The sequence below is a fragment of the Malania oleifera genome, chromosome 5 (genome assembly GCF_029873635.1).
Source record: "Malania oleifera isolate guangnan ecotype guangnan chromosome 5, ASM2987363v1, whole genome shotgun sequence".
In the NCBI taxonomy this organism is placed as follows: Eukaryota; Viridiplantae; Streptophyta; class Magnoliopsida; order Santalales; family Ximeniaceae; genus Malania; species Malania oleifera.
The window spans coordinates 106940340-106964568 of NC_080421.1; the positions used below are offsets into that span (position 1 = coordinate 106940340).

General features: G+C 38.7%; 1 protein-coding gene across 1 annotated transcript; it reads right to left on the reverse strand.

The window, feature by feature from the left end:
- Positions 1–1952: 1952 nt before the first annotated feature.
- LOC131156762 (large ribosomal subunit protein eL39-like) lies at positions 1953–14679 on the reverse strand. The gene is made up of 2 exons (XM_058110690.1): positions 14602–14679; positions 1953–2030 (listed from the first exon to the last, which is right to left on the reverse strand). Exons 1-2 carry the CDS (start codon positions 14677–14679, stop codon positions 1953–1955), a joined length of 156 nt encoding a protein of 51 aa, XP_057966673.1.
- Positions 14680–24229: the final 9550 nt, after the last annotated feature.

The following is a 24229-nucleotide window of genomic DNA, read 5'->3' on the forward strand; positions in this document are numbered from 1 at the left end:
CGTAGGATTTCTTACTCAATACCCTAAAAATGAAAACTCTCAGTACTAAACTTCAGTATTTTCACATGTATATCATTTCCTATAACTACCGTAAGACCAAATTTGGCTTAAAAAGCCTTATCTCAACTCAGGGATGATTTCCAACTTGTTTTTACCAACGATCCGCTTCGGCAGATTTGGAGAGAATTTCCCCAGAAGCGTCGTGGTGGCTTTAGATCATCGAACCGGCAAAAATTCGGCCCGAAATAGAAGAGAGAAGAGAGAGAAACCGGAGGGAGGGAGAGAGAGTGAGAGGTTTCTTAATGTTGAAGTTAAATTCCGGATTTTTGATATTTATAGGACTGGATTCGTCGACAAGCCACGTCATCTTGTCTACGAGTCCTTCAATAATTTCATCGACGAAACCCACTCCTCGTCGATGAAATTCAAACTGCTCAAAAATCTCTCTCAGTATTTACTCATCGACGAATCTTGTCTTCATCGACGAGGTCCTCTTATACCCTCGTCGACGAATCCCCTGTGTTCGACGACGAGGCCCTAATAATTTCCCCTTCCTCTTTATTTAAATTACATTATTTTTCGGGTCATCACACCCACATCCACATACATACATGTACATGCGTGCCATTTCATGCATACACATTCATGCATGCATTCATATACACTCATATGCACATGCATATACATGCATGCAATTTCACACATACACATGCATACACATACACCCGCATCCACATTCATGCATATACATACACATGCAAGCATGCATTTATATACAATCACATGCACTTGCATATACATGCATGCAATTTCACATATACACATGCATACACGTACACATGCATTCATATACATATGCATATGCATGCATGCAATTTCACGCATACACATACACACACATTCCCATTCATGCATACACATGCCTGCAATCATGCACATACCCACACATTCACGTTCATGCATATACATGCATGCAATTCCACTCATATGCACCCATTTATATACCCATGCATGCATGCATGTAGTCACACATACACTCGCATCCACATACGTGCATATACATGCATGCAATTTCATGCATACACATGCATGCATACATTCATATACACTCACACGCATATGCACATACATGCATGCAATTTCACATATACACATGCATACACATACACATGCATATACATGCGTGCAATTTCATGCATACACATGCATACCCATACACACACATTCCCATTCATGCATGCATGCATATAGTCGCACATACACACACATTTACATACATGCACGTGCATGCATGCACTCACAATTGAAAAACACACATTCACGTGCACATGCATTTACACGCATGTAATGCACATAATCACATACTCATACACGTGCGTGCATGCAACCCACCTCATGCATCTCGATATCACCCATGACATCATCATTTAGGTTATTGTCCATTCATGCATGCACGCAAGAGTATTCTAGTCCATGCACGCACATCCATGTGTATTCATGCACTTACCCAATCATGCATGCACACACATTCATGCACATGCTCATTAATGTAGGGTTGGCAAAACGGGCGGGCGGGCCGAGTTTGGGCCAGTCATCAATGGGCCAGGTCATAAACAGGTCGGGTCATAAACAGGTCAATATTAAATGGGTCACATACATGCCAACCCTAACCCGCCCATTTAATAAGCGGGGCAGATCACGAGTCACCCGTTTAAAAAATAAATAAAATTATTTATTTTAAATTTTTTTAAAATGTTCATATAAAATGATATTTTTTTAAAAAAAAATACTGCAAAATAAAAGTATGATATAAACTATGAGATAAACATCAGTCTCATCAAAATCTCTGCTAAAGGACTCGGTTAAGTTCCCAACTGATTAAACAACAAACGGAATCTCACAAGTAAACAAAAAATGCTTGATTAGAACATGAACAAGCAGATGCTTCGACCCTAAAACCCTAGCTTCGTACGCCACCAGTGCCTGCGTTTCGCATTGTACTTGATGGTATTGTTAGTCCCCATACGGATTCTGTAACGACCCAAAGAATAATGATATTTAAACAATAAATAGGGAGGGAAAAGTTATCAGGTCCTCGTCGACAAACACAGGGGATTTTTCGACGAGGGTACAAGAGGGCCTCGTCAACAAAGACAAGTTTCGTCAACGAGAAGATACCAAGAGACTGTGTTCAAGTTCTGAATTTTGTCGACAAGGAGATAGTGTTCGTCAACGATCCTTATATGTAACCTCGTCGACAAGATGACGTGGCTCGTTGACGAAGGCCACAGTATAAATAGTGCAAAACCTCGGTTAAATATAGAAATTTAGCGTCATTTTCCCTCTTTCTCTCTCCTACGGTTCCTCTCCTTTCTTTCTTCGATTTCGGCCCCGTCAAATGTCGGATTGATGATCTGTGGCTACTATAACGCTTCTGGTGGAGTTATCTTCAAGTCTGCTGGGGCGGATCGTTGGGGGATTGAGTCAAATTTTCCCCAGAATCAAAGTAAGGTCTTTTATTCAGTTTTTGGCCTTCTGGCAGTTGTAGGAAATGATGGAGACAAAGAAATAATGATATTCTGTTCTGTCGAATTTTGTTTTCAGGGTATTGAGTAGGAAGCCATGCGGGTGTTGGACTAGTATACAATAAGGGCTTTCCAATAGTCAGGTAAGGGAAACATGTTGTAACATCCTGCTAAATTAATTGAAATTTTTTTTTTATACTATGAAATTTATTATGCTTTGACCTACTAGATTAAACCAAACCATCAACCTAAGCAGCGAGAAGCGGTATTCATATAAACACAATCAAGAAAGTATACAATACCAAAGTACTAAAATGTTCCCCGAAATATACATATATGATTGTTTCCCAAAATACCCTCAACTGGGCTAGGGCTATATATAAATACTCCCAAAAATACTCACTCTACTGACAGGGTAGTACTGAAGCCCCTCTATCTACGAGCCTGATCTGCTCACCTACCTAGATCACCTGAAAAATGTTAGAGTAATGGGATGAGCCAATTACTCCATCATTCTGATCAGCCCTCCTCAACCCATATATGATGTGGAGCCTGTCCACTCGTGGGCATTTGATCAACTTACTTACCACGTATTATCTAAATAGGTGGTTGCACTCTATACTTTATGTAGCAACAGTACCGTGCTCTATAAACTATATCTGTAATGGTCCATCAGGGTCTGATACTATATAATACATTTTTATACAATTATCTATTTTACCATGATTCTGTAATAACTGTATTAACCATGACGTAGTGATAAACTGTATCTGTATCAACTGTATTTCTGAAATGAACTGTAAAACTATATGTCATGGTATTGTAAACTGTATAATCATAGTATTCTATAATTACTATAAAAGATATTCACTGTCTGTACATTCTATAAAACGTAACTCTGAAAAATACTGTAAAACATGTTTCTGTACTGTATTTATATTCTCAAGCCACACATTAATTTGAAGCATATTAAACATACTTGATAAACTGTATAAATTTTTGTTGTGAAGAATAATCTGATAATAACGTATAATTTATATTGAAAACATACTAGAATTACCTAACATAGCATATTTCCCTTACTTGATTCCTACTAAAATCCCCCCACTATGACGGGTCCTACACCCACAGGGTTCTCCACTCAACACCCTAAAAATCATATATCTTAGAACAAAATATTACTATTTCTACGTCTACAGCATTTTCTACAACTGTTGGAAAGTCAAATTACAACAAAAAGATCTTACCCTGAATCTGGGATGAAATCCAACTTCATCCCATCGACGATTCGCTCCGGTAGACTTGAAGAGAACTTTCCCAGGAGCGTCGTGGTGGCCTCAGATCGTTGATCTTGCGACTGACAGAGCTGAAATTGAAGAGAGAGAGAGAGAGAGAGAGAGAGGAGAAACCGTATGAGAGAGAAAATGAGAGAATTTTGCTGAAAAATTATGCATTTAACCCAGATTTAGGCTATTTATACTATAGGATTCGTCGACGAGCCACACCACCTCGTCGACGAGTCCTGTGGAAAGTTCATCGAAGAACCTGCACCCTCGTCGATGAATTTCAGACTTCGCAAAAATCCTCTCTCGGTATCTTCTCGTCGACGAAGTCGGTTGCCTCCTTCTGATACTGTTTCCATTTTCCTCCCTCTTTATTATTTAAATACCATTATTCTTCAGGTCGTTACACATGCTATGCTAGGAAACTATATATGATTTTAGTACAAATTATATGCTTGTATTAACTTATTATTCAAACTAAATATACAGTTTTCAGAGCCTGATAACATTAATATTTATTAGTGTGGCATGAGTTGTTCATATAATAGTACTGTACTAATATGTATTATGAACACTATGTTTACAATTTGCTAACAGAAATACCGTGGAAATATTCATTCTCAGTGGTTCCAGAATATTATGTTTTACAGTACCATAATGCCTTGAAATTTAGTTATTTATTTATTAGTGTGGCATGAGTTGTTCATATAATAGTACTGTACTAATATGTATTATGAACACTATGTTTACAATTTGCTAACAGAAATACCATGGAAATATTCATTCTCAGTGGTTCCAGAATATTATGTTTTACAGTACCATAATGCCCTGAAATTTAGTTATTCAGACAGTAGTTTAGATATATACATATATATATATATATATATATATATTAAATCATAATATCCGACAGTTTATTTAGATTTTCAAATACACTTTACAAGGTTATGGTTATTTTAGAAACCATAATAAAAGCAGTATATTACAGATATCAGCTACCTATATAGTATCAGACCCTGATGAATCAGATAGTAAGCACGATACCGTAGCTATAAACATTCAGTTCAAAGTGCAACCACTTTACTTAGATAGTAAGTGGTATGAGGTCGATCGTGCCCACGTCGAGACAGGCTCTCCATCAGATATGGATTGAGGGGGCCGATCAAATTGTCGGAGTTCAGTTGACTTACCCTGGTAGGCCAGTTAGGATAGGTCCCGCCTTCGGCCCTTTCAACCCTGTCATGAGGGGTTAAATCATAACATACAGTCATCCAGGGAAGTTTCTTAGATATTATGAGTATTATCAGACTTTCAGGAATAGTAGTATTAATATGAAAATTAATTTCATAAAGATTGTCATGTTAAGTTATGTAGTTAAGGGTTTAATTATACATTATGTAATATCAGCATTTTCAGGTTCACTTATTCGTACTATTCTTAAATCAGATTATTTTTACCAAACTATAGCTCAATGGCCACACACTAGTAATGGCATGTTTCGTCTTACTGGGCATTGGCTCATCCCAGTGTTGAATTGTTTTTTAGGTGAACTAGCTCGGCGAGTGGAGCAGGCTCGCAGGTAGAGGGGCTGTTGTACTGCCCTTTTTGAGGGTGAGTATTTTTAGGTGGCTTTTTTTTTTTTTTTTTTGTAACCCTTGGTATCAATAAAGGTAGTTTTGAGAGAACAATGATGTTTGTATATCGTGGGTTGAATTGTCACTCTAGTATTGTATTAAATGTGGGTTTATTTTATATGTTTGGCTTTCCGCTGTTTAGGTTGATGTTTGGATTTAAAATTAGGAAAAAAGATTTTATTTTATTGTCAGGGCATTACATTGTGGTATCAGAGCTTAGGTTGCTAGGTTCTATAAACTTTAGAGTACAGCGGAAGCAATACCAGAGTATAGAAAATGATTTAAGGTTTGTTCTGTAGTCTGGGTATAGAATTTTCCGTGGTGGTTTCTGTTTCCTGAGGTGATGATTTCAGGAAAACTATAGTAAACTACCATCGATTCGTGTGTCTAGGTGGCAGAACTGGATTTTGAGTTAAGATTAGGGGAGAGTAGTTAATTATAAATATAGGATTTGAGTAGAATAAAATGGATAGGGTTTGTGTAGGAGATAAGATTCTTAAGGTGTGTTCTTTGTTTTCAGGATGGACCTAGGAAGCAGTGGCAAAAATGTTGGGGGAGACAAGCCGGGACCTTCTAGCATGGGTGGTGGTGATACGGATGCAGTACTACGCAGCGTCACCAATAAGGTGATGGTTGAGATGGCCACGAGCTTAGGGGAGCGTAACTACACAATTGAGCAGTTTACGCGGATGAAGCCCCCATCCTTTACTGAAGGAGATGACCTAATTGTAGCTGAGAATTGGGTCCAGGACATCGAAGAGACGTTGGCTGGGCTTCCCTGTACGAATGAGCAGAAGGTGGTATTTGCGGCATTTAAACTGACAGGGGAGGCGAAGCGCTGGTGGAGATCAGCGCGACTGATAAAGAAGCAGAGGCCGGTTCTAGTACCAGTGACATGGGACCAATTTAAGGAACTGTTCTTCAAGGGATATTTTCGTTCTATCATTCGGAGTGCGAAGGCAGCAGAGTTTATGCATCTGGTACAAGGGCAGATGATCGTATCCTAGTACGCAACTCGGTTTATCGAGTTGTCACGTTTTGCTCCACATCTAGCATCTAATGAAGAGAAAAATGCAAGGAAGTTTGAAGAGAGACTGAGACAGAACTTGTTTGAGTAGGTGATTGGCTTTAGAGCTCAGACATTTATGAAGGTTGTAGACTGGGCTGCGATTATTGAGAGTGGTATTCAGAGGGGTTTAGAAACTCAGAGTCGGAGGAAGAGGCTTGTGCCTCAGGGTTTTCAGGCTAACTCTAGTAGGGGTTCATGGCGTGGAGGTCGTGATAGAGAAGATCAGAGGCAGACGATAGGACCTCGGGAGTACCAGTGTATGCAGACCTTTCCAGTGTGCCAGACATGCGGGAGACGTCATTCGGGGGAGTACCTAGCAGGGAGAGGTGTATGTTACTGTTGTGGGAGACCAGACCATATGGCACGTGCATGCTCAGGGCCGCAGGACCAGGTTCGAGCTCCCAGACCCTATCAGGGAGGATATCAGGCAGCTCGGGGAGGATATTAGGCGCCTCGTGGAGGTCAGCAAAGGAATGTAGCCAAGCATGAGTTTACGCTCTAACGCCGGATGATGCTAAGGCTACCGTGGATGTGGTGATAGGTACTTTTATTGTGTTATCATATCTAGTTATTGTCTTATTTGATTCAGGTGCTAGTTGACTCTATGAGTCCAATCCATTTTTGATAATGACAAATCACTTGGTATTTGATCTGTGCATTGAGTTGTGAACAGGGAGTATATTAAGCATGTACAGAAGGATAACGAGTCGCGGAAGTCACAAAGTAAAGCTAACAAATCTTGGCAAGCTCCATGGAAATCAAAGAGTATAAAAATCAAGATGCACGCGACAAAGTTCAAGAACAACTTGGGAATGGGTATTTAGAACTCATGTACTTACATTTTCATATGATTTAATTTGAGGCTCAACATAACTTAGAAATACTTTAGGATTCATGCATTTCATATATATATATATATATATATATATATATATATATATATCTTTAGGGGACATTCATGGACTTAGAAATATTGTTAAAATCTTGGAAAAAGTTTTTATAAAAGAGCCAAGAAAGAAAGCAAAGCAGATTTTTAAGTTAGAAAGGAAAATTTGAGAAAAAGGGGACTTCGGTTGCCTGAAGATTAAGTTCGATAGCATGAAGAATTAATGAGAAACACAAAACCTAGCTGAGGCACTTCAGTCGCCTGAACTTGCCACTTCAGGAGCCTAAACCCCACTTCGATTGCCTAAAGTCACGGGAAAGTTTAAAAATCAAATTTTTATTAAAAGGACTCGCGAGCTATTTCTTTGATTCAACGGCTGAGATCAATCAGGTAAGACACTATATATACTAAATATCTAAACCCTAGGATAGAGGTTAGACACACAAGAAAGAGAAGAACACACCTTGTTGAAAGAACATTGAAAATTTGCTCCTATTGCTATACGATTGCCTACACTTCAATCTCTAATCTTTGAGCTTGGGCAAATCAACTCAGATTCTCAAAGGGAACTTGTTTACTCAACTGTACTTCAATCTAGTATTGAAGTTTGATCTTTCAAGTTATTATTCTTTAGAACTTTTCATCTCATTATGTGTTCTTAATTATCATTAGAAAAGTTTTGATCTTGAGTGTGCATATACGTATAAAAATTGATTTTTGAAAAGATCATTACTAGAGAAAGCTTGTTTAGCTTGGTTGATTGGTTTTTGATTCAAGAGTATAAATATACATATATATTTTTCATAGAGCTTATTATTGAAAACCCTATTTTGATTAAAAGATTGATCTTGAAAGTGTCTATACATATACATAGTTATTCTAAACAAGATCATTACTTGATTTAGGATGTGTGATTGATTGAAAGGTTTGATTCAAGTGTGTGTTTGCTAAAGGATCAATATTTTTGATATATTAACGCTTGATTAAATATCCTAGGTACTTATAACTATACATTCTATTGAGGGATTTTTCTGAAAAATAATATACTCATTTTGTGATTGAATATTGATTTTGATTGATTTAATATTCAAGACAAAGTTTTTTATTAATAAGTTCACATCAAATATATTTTGTGCATTTTTGCAAAGTGAACTAAGAACCCTAGTATACTCCAAAACATTTTAATTATATCATTACGTGGGAATTTTGATTAAATAGGGATTTGTGTGTTGAAGCATATCATACATAAAACGATTGTATCGTTTTCATACATTCATGAGCTTCAAGTTATATCATATGTTAATGTATTAGAAAATTGAATTGTACTTACAAGCTTTTATTAGAAGCATTGTTTTGAGTGTTATTTTTTAGATTCTATTATATATACGGTTCGGTGTGTGAACCGGCGTGTGAGGAGAGAGTTGTATCTCTTGTAAGCAGCGGAGTAAGAGGAAGTTGTGCCTCTTGTAAGCAGCGGATTATAAGGGAAGCTCCGTCCCAATTTAAGGAGTAGGGATTTAGTGAATCCTTGAGTGGTTGCTCAAGGCGAGGACGTAGGCCAAGTCGGCTGAACCTCGTAAAACTGTGTTTGTCTTCTCTCTTCCCTTTACTCTTTATTTTCAGCACTGCATTTAAATTGTGTATATTGCATGTATAGGTTAGATAGCCTTATACATAAGTAATTGAGTTACAAGAATTCATTGGTAAATATATAAGAAAGGTTTAAGTGGTAAATAAGTGTCAAAGAATTTTTAAATACTCAATTCACCCCCCTCTTGGGATTACACCTGATTCAACATGCTACACATTCATTTGTCTCTACATCCTATGTTAAATTATCTGGAAGTGAGATCCAGTCATTAGATATAGATTTGCTGGTAGCTACACCGTCAAGGTCAATGTTGCGGTGTCAAAAGGTACTCAAGGGTTATCTAATAGAAATTCAGGGGAGAGTGCTACCAACAGATCTGATTGTATTTGATATGTGTAGGTTTGATATAATATTGGGAATGGATTGGTTGGCAATTAATCACGCCAATATTGATTACCATCAGAAGGAAGTAATTTTTAGACCCTCTAGTGAGCAAGAATTCAAGTTTGTTGGCTCTAGTGTACGTGCTCCATTGTAGATAGTATCAGCTATACAGGCAAGCAGACTACTTCGAGACGGAAATCAAGGGCTTGTGGCTTTTGTAAAGGAAGCGTCATAGAATGAATCGAAGCTCGACAGTACCCCAGTCATGCGGGAATTTCTAGATGTATTTCCAGAGGAGCTACTAGGGTTGCCTCTCGAATGCGAGGTGAATTTTCCTATAGATTTACCTCTAGGGACAACACCGATTTCTAAGGTTCCCTACGGTATGGCTCCAGCTGAATTAGGAGAGTTGAAAGATCAGTTGTAAGACTTGCTGAATAGGGGATTTATACGACCCAGTGTATCACCATGGGGAGCTCCAGTGTTGTTTGTAAAGAAGAAAGACGGGTCTTTGAGGATGTGTATTAATTATAGAGAAATCAACAAGGTTACTATTAAGAATAAATATCCTCTACCTCGTATAGACGATTTGTTTGATCAGCTCCAGGGTACACGGGCATATTCCAAGATCGACCTCAGATCAGGGTACAATCAAGTGAGAGTAAAGGCAAAGGACGTTGCAAAGACAGCCTTCAGGACTAGGTACGGGCAATATGAATTTCTCGTTATGCCTTTAGGTCTGACGAATGCCTCAACTGTGTTCATGGACTTGATGAATAGAGTTTTCCACCAGTATCTAGATTAGTTTATGGTGGTTTTTATTGATGATATACTGGTATATTCAAGGAGTTTTGAGGATCATTAGGTACATTTGAGGCAAGTGCTGTAGACGCTCAGGGAGAAAGAACTTTTCGCCGAGTTTAGCAAGTGTGAGTTCTAGCATGAGCAAGTTGCGTTTTTGGGTCATGTGATTTCAGGAGATGATATTTCAGTGGATCCCAGCAAGATTGATGTAGTGGTGAATTGGGTCGAGCTAAAAAATGTGCAAGAAGTCAAAAGTTTCTTGGGACTGGCAAGTTATTACCATCGGTTTGTTGAGGGGTTTTCAGCTTTGTCAGAACCGCTTACACGTTTGACCAAGAAAAATGTCAGGTATGTGTGGGATGAAGAATACGAGCAGAATTTTCAAGAACTAAAGCAGCAGCTCGTCACTGCACCAGTTCTGATAATTCCATCAGGTGGTGATGGGTATGTGATTTACAGTGACGCGTCTTTGAAAGGGCTTGGTTGCATACTGATGCAGCACAGTAGGGTGGTGGTGCACGCTTCTATACAGTTGAAAGAATATGAAAAGAACTACCCTACTCACGATCTTGAATTGGCTGCAGTGGTGCACGTATTGAAGATTTGGGGACATTACTTATATGGTGAGAGATGTGAAATATTTTCTGACCATAAGAGCCTAAAGTATTTATTTACTAAAAAAGAATTGAATATGTGGCAAAGGAAGTGATTAGAACTCATCAAAGATTACGATTGTACCATCAATTACCACCCGGGTAAAGCACATGTGGTGGCTGATGCTTTGAGCCATAAATCAGAGGACACAGCACAGCTAGCAGCAGTAGTTCAACACTCAATTTAGATGGACATGGAAAGGTTCGGTGTGGAATTAGTGAAGGATAATCCTCTGGCGCTTATTTCCAGTCTGGTTGTACAACCTACACTTTATGAAAGGATTAAAGCTGCTCAGGAGAATGTTCTAGAATTGGCAGAAGTGATAGCTAGAATACAGGATGGTCAGGGGGAAGAATTCAGTATTTCTGATGATGGGGCTTTAAAATTTTCGCACCAGATTGTGTGTGTCTGTAGATGACAGCATCAGAAGGACGATTCTAGAATAGGCACATAGATCTCTATACAATGTTTATCCTGGGAGTACGGAAATGCATAGGGATTCGTAGGAGTATTTCTGGTGGAGTGACATAAAGAGGGAAATAGCAGAATTTGTGCAGCAGTGCTTGACATGCCAGCAAGTTAAGGCTGAGCACTAGAGGCCAGCAGGATAGTTGCAACCACTTTTCATTCCTAAATAGAAGTGAGACCACGTATCCATGGATTTTGTTACTGGGCTACCGCCAGCGCCGCATGGTCAGAATGCCATTTAGGTGGTGGTTGATGGGTTGACAAAGACAGTGCACTTTCTGCCTATTAAGGTTAGCTACCCTATGAACAGGTTAGCAGAGATTTACATACAGGAAATTGTTCGACCCCATGGAGTAGTGGTATCCATAGTCTCAAATCGTGATCCACATTTTACATTACGATTTTAGAGGAGTTTGCAGGAGGCACTGGGGACTTAGTTATCATTTAGCACCACGTTCAATCCTCAGACAAATGGTCAGACAGAGAGAACGATTCAAGTACTTGAGGTTATGTTACGAACGTGTGTATTGTATTTTGGGGGTAACTAGACTTAGTATATGCCGTTGGTGAGATTTGCCTACAACAATAGCTACCAGGCTAGCATAGGCATGACTCCTTATGAAGCACTTTATGGTAGGAGGTGTTGTTCCCCTCTATACTAGAGTGAGCTAGGTGAGAGGCGAGTATTGGGGCTAGAAATAGTACAGTAGGCGTACAATAAAGTCCGACTTATTCGAGATAGAATCAATGCAGCACAGGGTCGACAGAAAAGTTACGCGGCTACTCGCTGCCAAAAACTGAAATTTGAAGTGGGTAATCATGTGTTTCTGAAAATAGCACCACTGAAGGGAATCATGAGATTTGGGAAGAAGGGTAAGTTGAGCCCTAGGTTCATTGGTCCATTTGAGATACTTGAGAGGATTGGGCCAGTGATTTATCGGCTAGCTCTACCACCATCTTTATTCTGGATTCACGACTTGTTTCATGTCTCTATGTTAAGGAAATACATTTCAGATCCCTCTCATATCATTAACTATGTAGAATTGGAACTTAGTGGTGATCTAGCATACAAAGAAGCTCTAGTGCGAATCCTAGATAGAAAAGAACAGGTATTGCGCAGTAAGAGGATACCGTTAGTGAAAGTCTTATGGATGAATTAGGCGGTAAAAGAAGCCTCATGGGAGCTTGAAGATGGGATCATACAAAAATATCCCCACTTATTTCGTGAACACAGCGGTGATGTATATATTAGGGTAGTAGTAATTTTATTTTGTTTAGCATAGTGTAATTGTAATATAGTGTATAGGATAGGTAATATTTTAGTTTTGGGAGAATTTTCTTTTATAGTTGTAATCTCCCAGAACTACCTATGTAACCACGGTATTCCTCCGCCATAAGTGAGGGAAGATAATAAAATAAGTAGACCATTTTGTCTTAAAGATGATGAGCTATATGAATAGTCGAAGATGAAATTTTATAAGGAAGGGAGAATGTAACGACCTTGTCGACGAAGACAAGTTTCTTCGACGAGAAGATACCGAGAGACTATGTTCAAGTTCTGAATTTCGTCGACGAGGAGATAGTGTTCGTCGACGATCCTTCTTTGTGACCTCATCGATGAGATGACGTGGCTTGTCGACAAAGGTTGCAGTATAAATAGTGCAAAACCTCGATTAAATGCAAAAATTCAGCGTTGTTTTCCCTCTTTCTCTCTCCTACGATTCCTCTCCCTTCTTTCTTCGATTTCGGCCCCGTCAAACGCCGGATCGACGATCTGTGGCCACCACGACGCTCCTAGCAGAGTTCTCTTCAAGTCTACTGAGGCAGATCATTAGGGGGATTAAGTCGATTTTTTTCCCAGAATTAGGGTAAGGTCTTTTATTCAGTTTTTGGTCTTCTAGCAGTTGTAAGAAATGATGGAGACAAAAAAATAATGATATTCTGTTATGGTGAATGTTGTTTTCAGGGTGTTGAGTAGGAAACCCTGCAGGTGTTGGACCAATATACAATAGGGGTTTTCCAATAGTCAAGTAAGGGAAACATGCTATGCTAGGCAACTATATATGATTTCGGTACAAATTATATGCTTGTATTAACTTATTATTCAAACTAAATATACAGTTTTCAGAGCCTGATAATATTAATATTTATTAGTGTGGCATGAGTTATTCATATAACAGTATTGTACTAATATGTATTACGAACACTATGTTTACAGTTTGCTAACAGAAATACCATGGAAATATTCATTCTCATTGGTTCCAGAATATTATGTTTTACAGTACCATAATGCCCTGAAATTTAGTTATTCAGACAGTAGTTCATATATATATATATATATATATATATATATATATATATATAAAATCAGAATATCCAAAAGTTTATTTAGATTTTCAGATACAGTTTACAAAGTTATGGTTATTTTAGAAACCATAATAAAAGCAGTATATTACAGATATCAGCTACCTATATAGTATCAGACCCTAATGGATCAAACAGGAAAGCACGGTACCGTAGCTACATACATTCAGTTTAGAGTGCAACCACTTTACTCAAATAGTAAGTGGTTTGAGGTCGATCGTGCCCACGTCAGGACAGGCTCTCCATTAGATATGGATTGAGGGGGCTGATCAGACTATCGGAATTCAATTGACTTACCCTGGTAGGCCATCCAGGATAGGTCCCACCTTCGGGTCTCACAACCCTGTCATAAGGGGTTAAATCATGACATACAGTCACCCAGAGAAGTTTTTCAGATATTATGAGTACTATCAAACTTTCAGGAATAGTAGTATTAATATGAAGAGTAATTTCATACAGATTGACATGTTAAGTTATGTAGTTAATGGTTTAATTATACATTATGTAATATCAGCATTTTCAAGTTCACTTATTCGTACTATTCTTAAATCAGATTATTTTTACCAAACTATAGCTCAGTGACCACACACTAGTAATAGCATATTTCGTCTTATTGAGCATTGGCTCATCCCTGCGTTGAATTATTTTTCAGGTGAACCAGTTGAGCGAATGGAGCAAGCTCGCAGGTAGAGGGACTGTTGTACTGTTCTTTTTGAGGTTGAGTATTTTTGGGTGGCATTTTTTTTTTTGTAACCCTTGGTATTAGTAAGGGTAGTTTCGAGAGAACAATGATGTTTGTATATCATGGGTTGAATTATCACTCTAGTATTGTATTAAATGTGGGTTTATTTTATATGTTTGGCTTTCCGCTGTTTAGGTTAATGTTTGGATTTAAAACTAGTGAAAAAGATTTTATTTTATTGTCAGGGCGCTACAGATCCAGTGAGGAATAGGCCTGTTATGCCTCATCTTCTTGGCCAGCTTCTTCTTGATCCTGAAGGTCTTGTGTGACGGCATCTTCAATTCTTGACGATTGGAGAGGAAGCCGAACGGCCGAGGGAAACTCTAGCGACACAGGATCGTGAGGGAGCTTGATCTTACCATGGAGCAACTCGAGCTTGAGGTATAGAGTCGAGTGGTCTGTGGAGCTAAGGGGGCTGACGCCTGTGGAGGAGATGACGACTCGACCTCTAGGATGAGGAGTGGTCTGACTGTCCGAGTGGATCATTCGCAGCAGCACGCAGTAGGGAGCACTAAGGCAGCAACGCACCAGACCAGAGGAGAGAACTGAGAGAGTAAAAGACAGAGTGAGAGGCGAGAGCTGAAAGGAGAGCCGCGGGAGATGGATTAGGATTTAGGGTTTTTTTGTGTGGCGTATGGACCGTGTGGTGTGGGTGGGCTAATCATGTGGCCGTGTGGATTTATAAATTATTCAAATAAACGCCGCCCAAACTCGGTTAAGCCTGTTTGTAAATGGATCAACCTGTGACCCACCCGTTTATTAAACAGGTTAACTTCCTTAAACCCAAACACATTTTAAACGAGCGGGTCCAGGTGACCTGATAGGTCATTACCCGTTTTGTCAGCCCTACATTAATGCATGCACACACATCCACGCACATTCTCACATATGCACATGAACACTCATGCATTCCGATATCACCATCACTTCAGTTACTGTTCATTCATGTCGGCATGTGCGTGCATGTTCATTCACACATTATGCATGCATGCTCAATCTTATCCATGCACACACACATCATCATCAATGACATCATCCATCCATGCGTGCACCTATCCATCACATATCATGCATACATGCATGACCATTCGTGCCCTACACACATACATATATTCATGTATTACATCATGTCATTACTCATGCATGCATGCACGCATACGCATGTCTATTCACACGCTAGGCACGTGCGTGCCCTTTCATGCATTGCATCATTATTCGTCATGGTTCATTCATACATGCATACATATGCATACCCGTCCACACACCATGCACATGCATGCCCATTTGTGCTTTACATGCATACACACATTCATGCATCAGTGTCATTGTTCATTCATGCATGCTTATTCACACACCATGCATGCGCGTTCATTCTTATCCATGCATACACATGTTCATACATCATGTCATCATCTACGTCATCATTCATTCATGCATGCATGCATATGCATGCCCATTCATGTGTTATACATGCATATTCACACATCCATGCATTCATGCATATGCATGCCCATTCACATACCACACACGCATGCTCATTCTCACTCATGCTTACAGATACTTCATGTATTGCTTGCACATTCTAACATACACCTGAACATACACACAACCCACGCGAAAGGCAACGCGGGTTGACTTGAGATGGTCTCGACCAAGACCTTTAACTGGTTTTCCCTCGGACCGGTCAATGTTTGACGAGTTCACTACCCCCGAACCAATGGGCACCGGTTTTCTTCATTTTTTCTATTCAGTATCCTTCCAATATTTGAAAAGTTCACAAAAATCCACAAAAAAAAAAAAAAAAAAAAAAATCACAAAATTTTTAGAAAATTCCAAAAATATTTTCAGACTTTCCATAGTTTTTGTCTTAATTTTATTTGTGCTATTTTGAAATTCGGGAAAAATATTGAAAAATCACAAAAATCACAAAAATGTTTATTAGGCCCAAAAAATCATTTCCATCTCGAATAAAATTTCAAAAACCTTCCAGAATACTATCTTCATACTTAAAAAAATTCTACAGATTTCAAAACTCCGGGAGTGTATTTTTGTAAATTATTTTCTCATTTTTTTCGATCCTGATGATTGTACCAAAAGGCATGAACTCTTCGGAGTATTGGATTGTCCCAGTTATGAGGGAATATCTATATAATATATATTTTGTGCTTTTTCTATGATTTTTGGAAGAGAGTAATTTTGAAAGGGTTATTAAATTTATTTTGAGATAATTTTTGATTAATCTAGTATCGTTCGTAAGAACGGACGTATAGGGGATGCTAATACCTTCCCCTCGCGTAACTGTACTCCCGAACCCGACTCTAGTAACGTTGATCGATTTTACCCATAATGGGGTAGTAATCAAGTGTTCTAATCGCACTCCAAAAGGTTAGTGACGACTCATCACACATTATTTTTCCACGAAAATATCTTTTTTCAAAATGCACATCCATTTTGCCCAATTCGAAACCGCATCCGTTGCCAGAGTGATTTCTGACGGGTCCGAAACGTCGCGACAGTCATTATCAAAATCAATGATCAAACTCAAAAAGTCAATAGGGAAGATTGGATAAATATCTTATATCTCCAGTGATACACAAACCAACAAGCACTTTAATGCTGATGACATTTTGTGCACATGACAATGAAATGCACCAACCTCATCATTCAATAGTGATAAATGATTAGCTTACCCATATGTTTCTCTAATCAAGAACAAAAATACATTGTCTGCATTGGGGATCTGTTGCAAGATCAGATGGTTTTAAATACAATACACATTGTTTTTTCACGAAAATATTTTTTTTCAAAATACACATCCATTTTTCCCAATTCGCAGCCGCATCCATTGTCAGAGTGGTTTTTGACGAGTCCAGGACGTCGCGATAGTCATTATCAAAATTCAAGGATCAAACTCAAAAAGTCAACAAGAAAAATTAGATAAATATCTTATATCTCCGATGATACACAAACCAACAAGCATTTTAATGCTAATGACAGTTTGTGCACATGACAACGAAATGCACCAACCTCTTCATTCAATAGTGATAAATGATTAGCTTACCCATATGTTTCTCTAATCAAGAACAAAAATGCATTGTCTGCATAGGGGATCTGTTGCAAGATCAGATGGTTTTAAGTATAATGGTGATAGTTCATAGTTACAATATTAAAATAGTGTAGCATCAAAATAGAATATGACAAATAAACCACTAGTAGGAACTTCATATAATTATATTCAGAAAGGCATTAACCATGTATTGGAAAGGGTCACCCCAAGATGCAAATGTTAAGGATCTGGTGCTATGAAACACAGGCTTGAGTGTTAGGGATGGCTACTATGCACAAAGATCCAGGCATTAGTAAGTTAGCACCATATCCAGGACCATCCCTCCCAAGAAGCCATAGACCATATACCATTCTGAATATATATATTTATATATACATAGATATATACATAGAGAGAGAGAGAGAGAGAGAGAGAGAGAGAGAGTTCTGATTGTATGGATCATCTTGGGGTAACCCTTTTACTGGGATTCTGATTCCATCCGTCCAAGCGAACACCACTACCCCAAAAAAAAAATTCAATCATTTTCTTAACATATATGCAATAATTTAGGCATAACATAGGTCAAATACAAGATAAGAGAGGGACCATTTTAGATGATTTGGGCATTTTAAATGCAAGCCTAGTAAAGCACCTTTGATAAGGAGTGAGTTATTGTTTTTTTGCATGAAAAGGGGTACAAGCAGTCCTAATATAACTTAAAATGAGGTAATAACGAAAGATTTAATAACCCTTAATCTAGTAGTTGGAGAAAAACAATTCATGTAGCAAAGTCCATCTGTGAATGTTATACTTGATCAATGATGACTGAACACATCATCCACTGGATGAGGTTAAGAAGAGAAAGGAGATTTAAAGTCACTGCCCCATATGATGGCTCTCCAGCGGCCGGAATCAGGCTTCTTCACACTGCCGTTGATATTCCTCCAGTTTCTGTGCCTCATATCCTCATACTTTCTATGCAAGACATTTACATGGCCGAACATCAACATCATCAACAATATGCTGTGGTCGTTCATTACAGCCTTGGACGATGGCTCTGGTCCCCATGCCCTGCTTCTTCATTTTCTGCAGATGTACTGTGCAAGTTACAAAGACTTACAAAACGGACATAATGAAATCTACATATTGCAGACGGTTCCAAAATATTGCTGCCTGGGCGTGGGGGTAGGGGCATGTATGTTTGAAGAAGAAAGAAAGCTAACATGCATGCATCAAGGAATACAAGAGAGGGTGTCTGATTCTGATACGCAAACAAGAGACAGACAGCTGGTTCTCAGCTCAGATGTTAAACCTAGGGACGCGAGTTTGAAGTCAAGATAAAACATCACTGTTTTATCCATCAATGTGGACACGTCAACCATTGCACAATGTTGCTTTCGTAATAGTTAACAGATTTATCATGGCATTTCAGCCTGTATAAATAAAGGCAAGTAATCAATTCCAATGGCAATAAGGACAGTTACACAGTAACCATATAGCTCAAGCAAGCAGTAGCTGAAAAGCCTAAAATTAACCCCAAAAAATGGTTGATTAAGTTTTTCAAGCCAGAGGGGATAAATAATAATTGGAAACATACTTCAATTTGGTATAAGCCAATTCATTAAAATAATTATTAGAGAAGAAAAGTCTCCCAAGAAGTTAGAAAAAGAGAAAAAAAAATACAAACCCCTGCTCAACAATGCTTGCTGCTTCAGCATATCTCGAATATTTTCAGCAATTTTATGAAGAAATATATTACACTCCTCTTGCAGCAACAATGAATGAAGCAGCCAACAATGTTGCAAGTGCAATCCGCCAAAACTTGACAAATCAAATGGCAAGAAAACTAAATACATTGGCAATCTACGAACATAATTTCCAATCTATCACAATGAAAACCACTATTTATTGATGTGCCACCATAAAAAACACAGAAAAAGCAGCAAATGTCATCTGAAACGCACTTTTTCACTTGAGAACGGACTGAACAAGAAGTACATCACTCAAAACTCAGTTCACAATATCCCCATTTTTCCCATTTGTGTTGGGGGCAAGAAAAGTCCAATCCTGGTTAAAGAATAGTTCGAACATACCCGGACCCAATGACGTGATATTTTTTTCTCCAGTAAGAATCTAACATAAAACCTCCATCACGTAAGAGAAATTTTGACTTTATGCGCCAAGAAACTTCATCTACAGGATGAGAACACAAAATAGCAGCAACAAACAGTAAAACACAAACTTATCAATCCAAAATCCATAGAAGTAATGTATATAGCAGGCCGCAAGGATACCTCGATTAACACAATTTATTAACTCTCCTTCTCTCTCTCAACTATTATGCTTGTTGAACAAACAAAAATTGAACCGCTCCTCAAAGCCTCTTCTTTCACAATTCATTAGCACCACTCCCTCTAAATTCCCGTCTTATTATTAATTCAATACGACCAAGAAAGGAAAGGAAAAAAAAAAAGCAGCACAGCATAAGACTTGTGAACACAAACATGCAACGAGAATAGGATGTTTTTAAATAGATCCCTCTCTCTCTCTCTCTCTCTCTCTCTATGTCTATATGTATGTCCTGCTTTGCTCTAATGATTTTGTTTCTTCTCTGCTCATTAATTTTTCTCAGCACCTCAATTGGAAGAAATCAACAAAAAGAGAACTTAGGTTGGGGACACAGGTATATATTTGTGAGAATCGGAAAATGGTTTTCCAGCAACCAAAAAGCATAAAAACACGAATTTAAAGGTACTTTGAAAAGAAAGAGGTCCCCACTCCCACCCCCAATAATCCAATTTAAAGAAAAAAAAAAATTCTGATCCAATTTCCTCGTACACTTTAGATATCTGACCTAATTTCCTCACGAGGTATTCATATACTTCAGATGGAAGCTTCAATTCAGATAATAACCTAATTTAAAGGGGAAAAAATCATTAACCATTTCCATGTAACATGTACAGAAAATCAGAAACAAAAAGAAGCCTATAGAGGCAGTAATCATGGTTAAACGGTTCCTTTTAACCTTCACTACACCTCCAACAAGCTTGAACAAGCGTAGTCTCAAAGTTTTGCATGAAGAAGTGGAGCCTCACGAGAGACAGTGACAAGAACCAGCTGGCAATCAGTGCCAAAGATCGCAATGTACTCAAAGTGCTTTAGATAGATTCTCTTCAGGCCTTCTACAAAAGCCCTTACTTTGCACCCTATTCTATTCTCTTTTCTCTGATTTGCTACCTTGTCTTTATGCTTTGCTTGCCAATCTCTGGCCTAAGTGCCATTCCAGCCCCATTATGTACAGCTTAGTTCAACACATTGGTGGTGGAGGCATTCGTAACATGAGGGTCAGGTCAGGTCAGGAAGCCTAGATTGGCTTTTTATCCACTTTTTGGTGATTTAAGAATTTCTGGTGAAATTCTCGTACTTCTTTATTTCCTTTTGGAATTTGGGTATGCAATTCATCTATCAGAAAGCAGAGAAATGCCGAAGCTATGAGCTTGAATGCTAAAACGAGAACAAGCCCAGATCAAAATATTAAACAATTTCAGATTAAAATTTATTAATATTGGGATTTGGTGTGAATAGAGAGCATTAAAATGCTAAAGCTGAACCCCTAGTTTCAATTTCAAAACAGACCCACATCCAACAATAGAACTGAACTAGAAATGCCCTGGAATAAAGTTTTATAATGCTATACAGAAAACTACAAGTTCCCACCATTCCTCAATACAACTAATACCATGAATTTAAATTTCTTTTAAGGAAAACAAAAGGCAATAAATTAAAGACTGCCATCAGTACCATCATTTCTGCAACTTGCCTATCCATGGTGATGCTATCCTTAAGCTTTATGAGTTTCACAGAACACCTTGTTTCCAATGGCTTTTCACCACCCAATCTTTCCATGAACTGTATACAAAAGAGGAAACAAAAATCTCCCATATAATGCATTAACTTTAGCACTCACCACAAAAAAAAAAAAAAAACCATATTTGCAGTAAATATTTCCTTTTTTTTTTTTTAATCTGCAAATTACATCAAAAATGGTTCTGGCTCCAATGTATGTTGGGGTTTTACAGATCAAGTAATTAATGGAGAAAAATAAACAAAGCGCACACACACAAATATTGACACCAGAGTTACGTGGTTCGGCCAAATTCCTGCCTACGTCCACGGGAGCGAGAGATTACTATGTACTGGGAAAAATATAGAGGAGGAGGAGGATACAATCACTCAACTCTCACTAAACTCTTACAACTCTCTCTCTACACAATCTCTCTACTTCACGCAGCTTACACTGCAACACACTCTCTCACACTCGGCACTCTTATGCATGCTGCAACACACCACACCACCCTACACAACTCCACACACACATTACACGTATATATATATACACAAGGGGGAACAAAAATTCAACGGGCGGTGGCTAAATGTCAGCATGGCCGGAAAAGTAGGTGGAGCAGTAAAGGGTGACGGAGGAGCAGCCGGCGCCGAAGATGTTAAAGGAGCAGCAGCCGTCTGCTTTGACTGGGTATGGATCCATCAATTCTCCCCCTCCATACCCATAAGAGGAGAATAATATGTTAATCTTCAATTGACGTCCATCCCAGCTATATCCCTACATAGCTGGAGCTTCTCAAAAGTTACCCCCTTTGTTAACATATCTGTCGAATTCTCTTTAGTATGAATTTTGACTAGTTTCAACAGTTGTTGTTCCATCACTTCGCGTATCCAATGATAGCGAATGTCGATATGTTTTGTTCGGGAATGGTACATTGAATTCTTGCTCAAGTCCAGTGCACTCTGACTATCACAATGTACCTTGTATTCTTCCTGTTTGACTCCTAACTCTTGAAGAAACCGCTTTAACCACAACATCTTCTTCCCAACTTCCGCTGTGGCAATATATTCTGCTTCTGTTGTGGATAGGGCAACACACTTTTGTAATTTTGACTGCCATGATACAGCTCCCCTGCAAAGGTGAACAAAAAACCTGATGTGGACTTTCTTCCATCAAGATCACCAGTCATGTCTGCATCAGTGTAACCCTCCAAGATTGGTTCAGCTTCCCCAAAACATAAGCATAATCCCGATGTACCTTTCAAGTACTTGAGAATCCATTTCACAGCTTCCCAATGGTCTTTCCCTAGATTGGAAAGAAACCTGCTCACAACGCCTACAGCGTGGGCAATGTCTGGTCTCGTGCACACCATTGCGTACATCAAGCTTCCAACTGCTAATGAGTATGGGACTATTGACATTTCTTCCTTTAATGAGTGAGACAACTTCTTGTTTAACTTGAAGTGATTAGCCAGTGGAGTACTTACTGGCTCAGCACTTTCCATGTTGAACTTTTTGATTACCCGTTCAATATACTTCTCTTGTGATAACCATAATTTTCTGGCTTTCCTGTCGCGACTGATCCTAATGCCTAGGATCTGCTGAGCTGGGCCTAAGTTCTTCATTTCAAAAGATTTAGACAACTCTATTTTAACTTGTTGATCTTGCTTGCATCCTGACCAATGATCAACATGTCATCAACATAGAGTAGTAATATGACAAGATTACCATCAGGAAATATCTGAACATATGCACACTGATCTGCTGCAGTCCTCTTGTATCTGTGACTCACCATGAAAGAGTCAAATTTTCTATACCATTGTCTCGGTGCTTGCTTAAGACCGTAGAGACTTTTCTTCAACCTGCAGACTAGATGTTCTTTCCCTGGAACTTCAAATCCTTCTGGTTGCTTCATGTAGATGTCTTCTTCCAAGTCTCCATGTAGGAAGGCTGTCTTCACATCCATTTGTTCAAGCTCTAGATTTAACTTGGCTACTAATCCGAGTATGACTCGAATTGTTGTCATTTTCACTACTGGCGAAAATATCTCGTCAAAGTCAACGCCTTTCTTCTGTTCGAAACCTTTGACGACCAATCTGGCTTTATGCGTCACAATTTGTCCACTACCATCTTTCTTAAGCTTGAACACCCATTTATTCTTTAGTGCTCTCTTCCCTTTGGGAAGTCTTACCAGCTCATACGTTTGATTCTTATGTAAAGAATTCACCTCTGCTTTCATAGCTTCCATCCATTTGGTTTTGTCAGTATGAGACTGGACCTCTTGGAAACTTTCTGGCTCCCCCTCATCAGTGAGTAAAAGATATTCTAATTCTGAATATCTTCTCGACGGAATCAGAACACGACCTCTTTTAGATCTTCTGGGCTCAACTTCTTCTAGAGGAGGAGATACTTCATCATCTAACTGATGTGATGATTCTGTAATTTCTGGTGAAGGGGGTTGTTGCTCCCCCTGCTCAACACTGTCTACATCTATTTCCAAAGGATCATCCTGTAATTCTCCATGGTTCGTGGGAGAATATGATGGTGTAGGATCTGTTACAATGACTGGAGCACTGGAACTAGGCTGGTCAGACTTTGTTTGTGGTTCAAAGTCCTCAAACACCTGGTTTTCATGGAAAACCGCATCTCTCGATCTGATGACCTGCTTCCTCTCTGGATCCCATAATCTGTAGTCGAATTCATCATCTCCATAGCCAATAAAGATACATGGAATGGACTTCACGTTGAGCTTTTGCCTCTGCTCATTAGATATATATGCAAAAGCTTTGCACCCAAACACTCTTAGATGAGTGTAAGAAACTTTTCTTCTGGTCCATTCTTTCTCTGGAATTCCAAAATTAAGTGGTGCTGACGGTGATCTGTTGATAAGGTAACATGCGGCACGAATAGCTTCCCCCCAAAATGGCTTAGGTAAT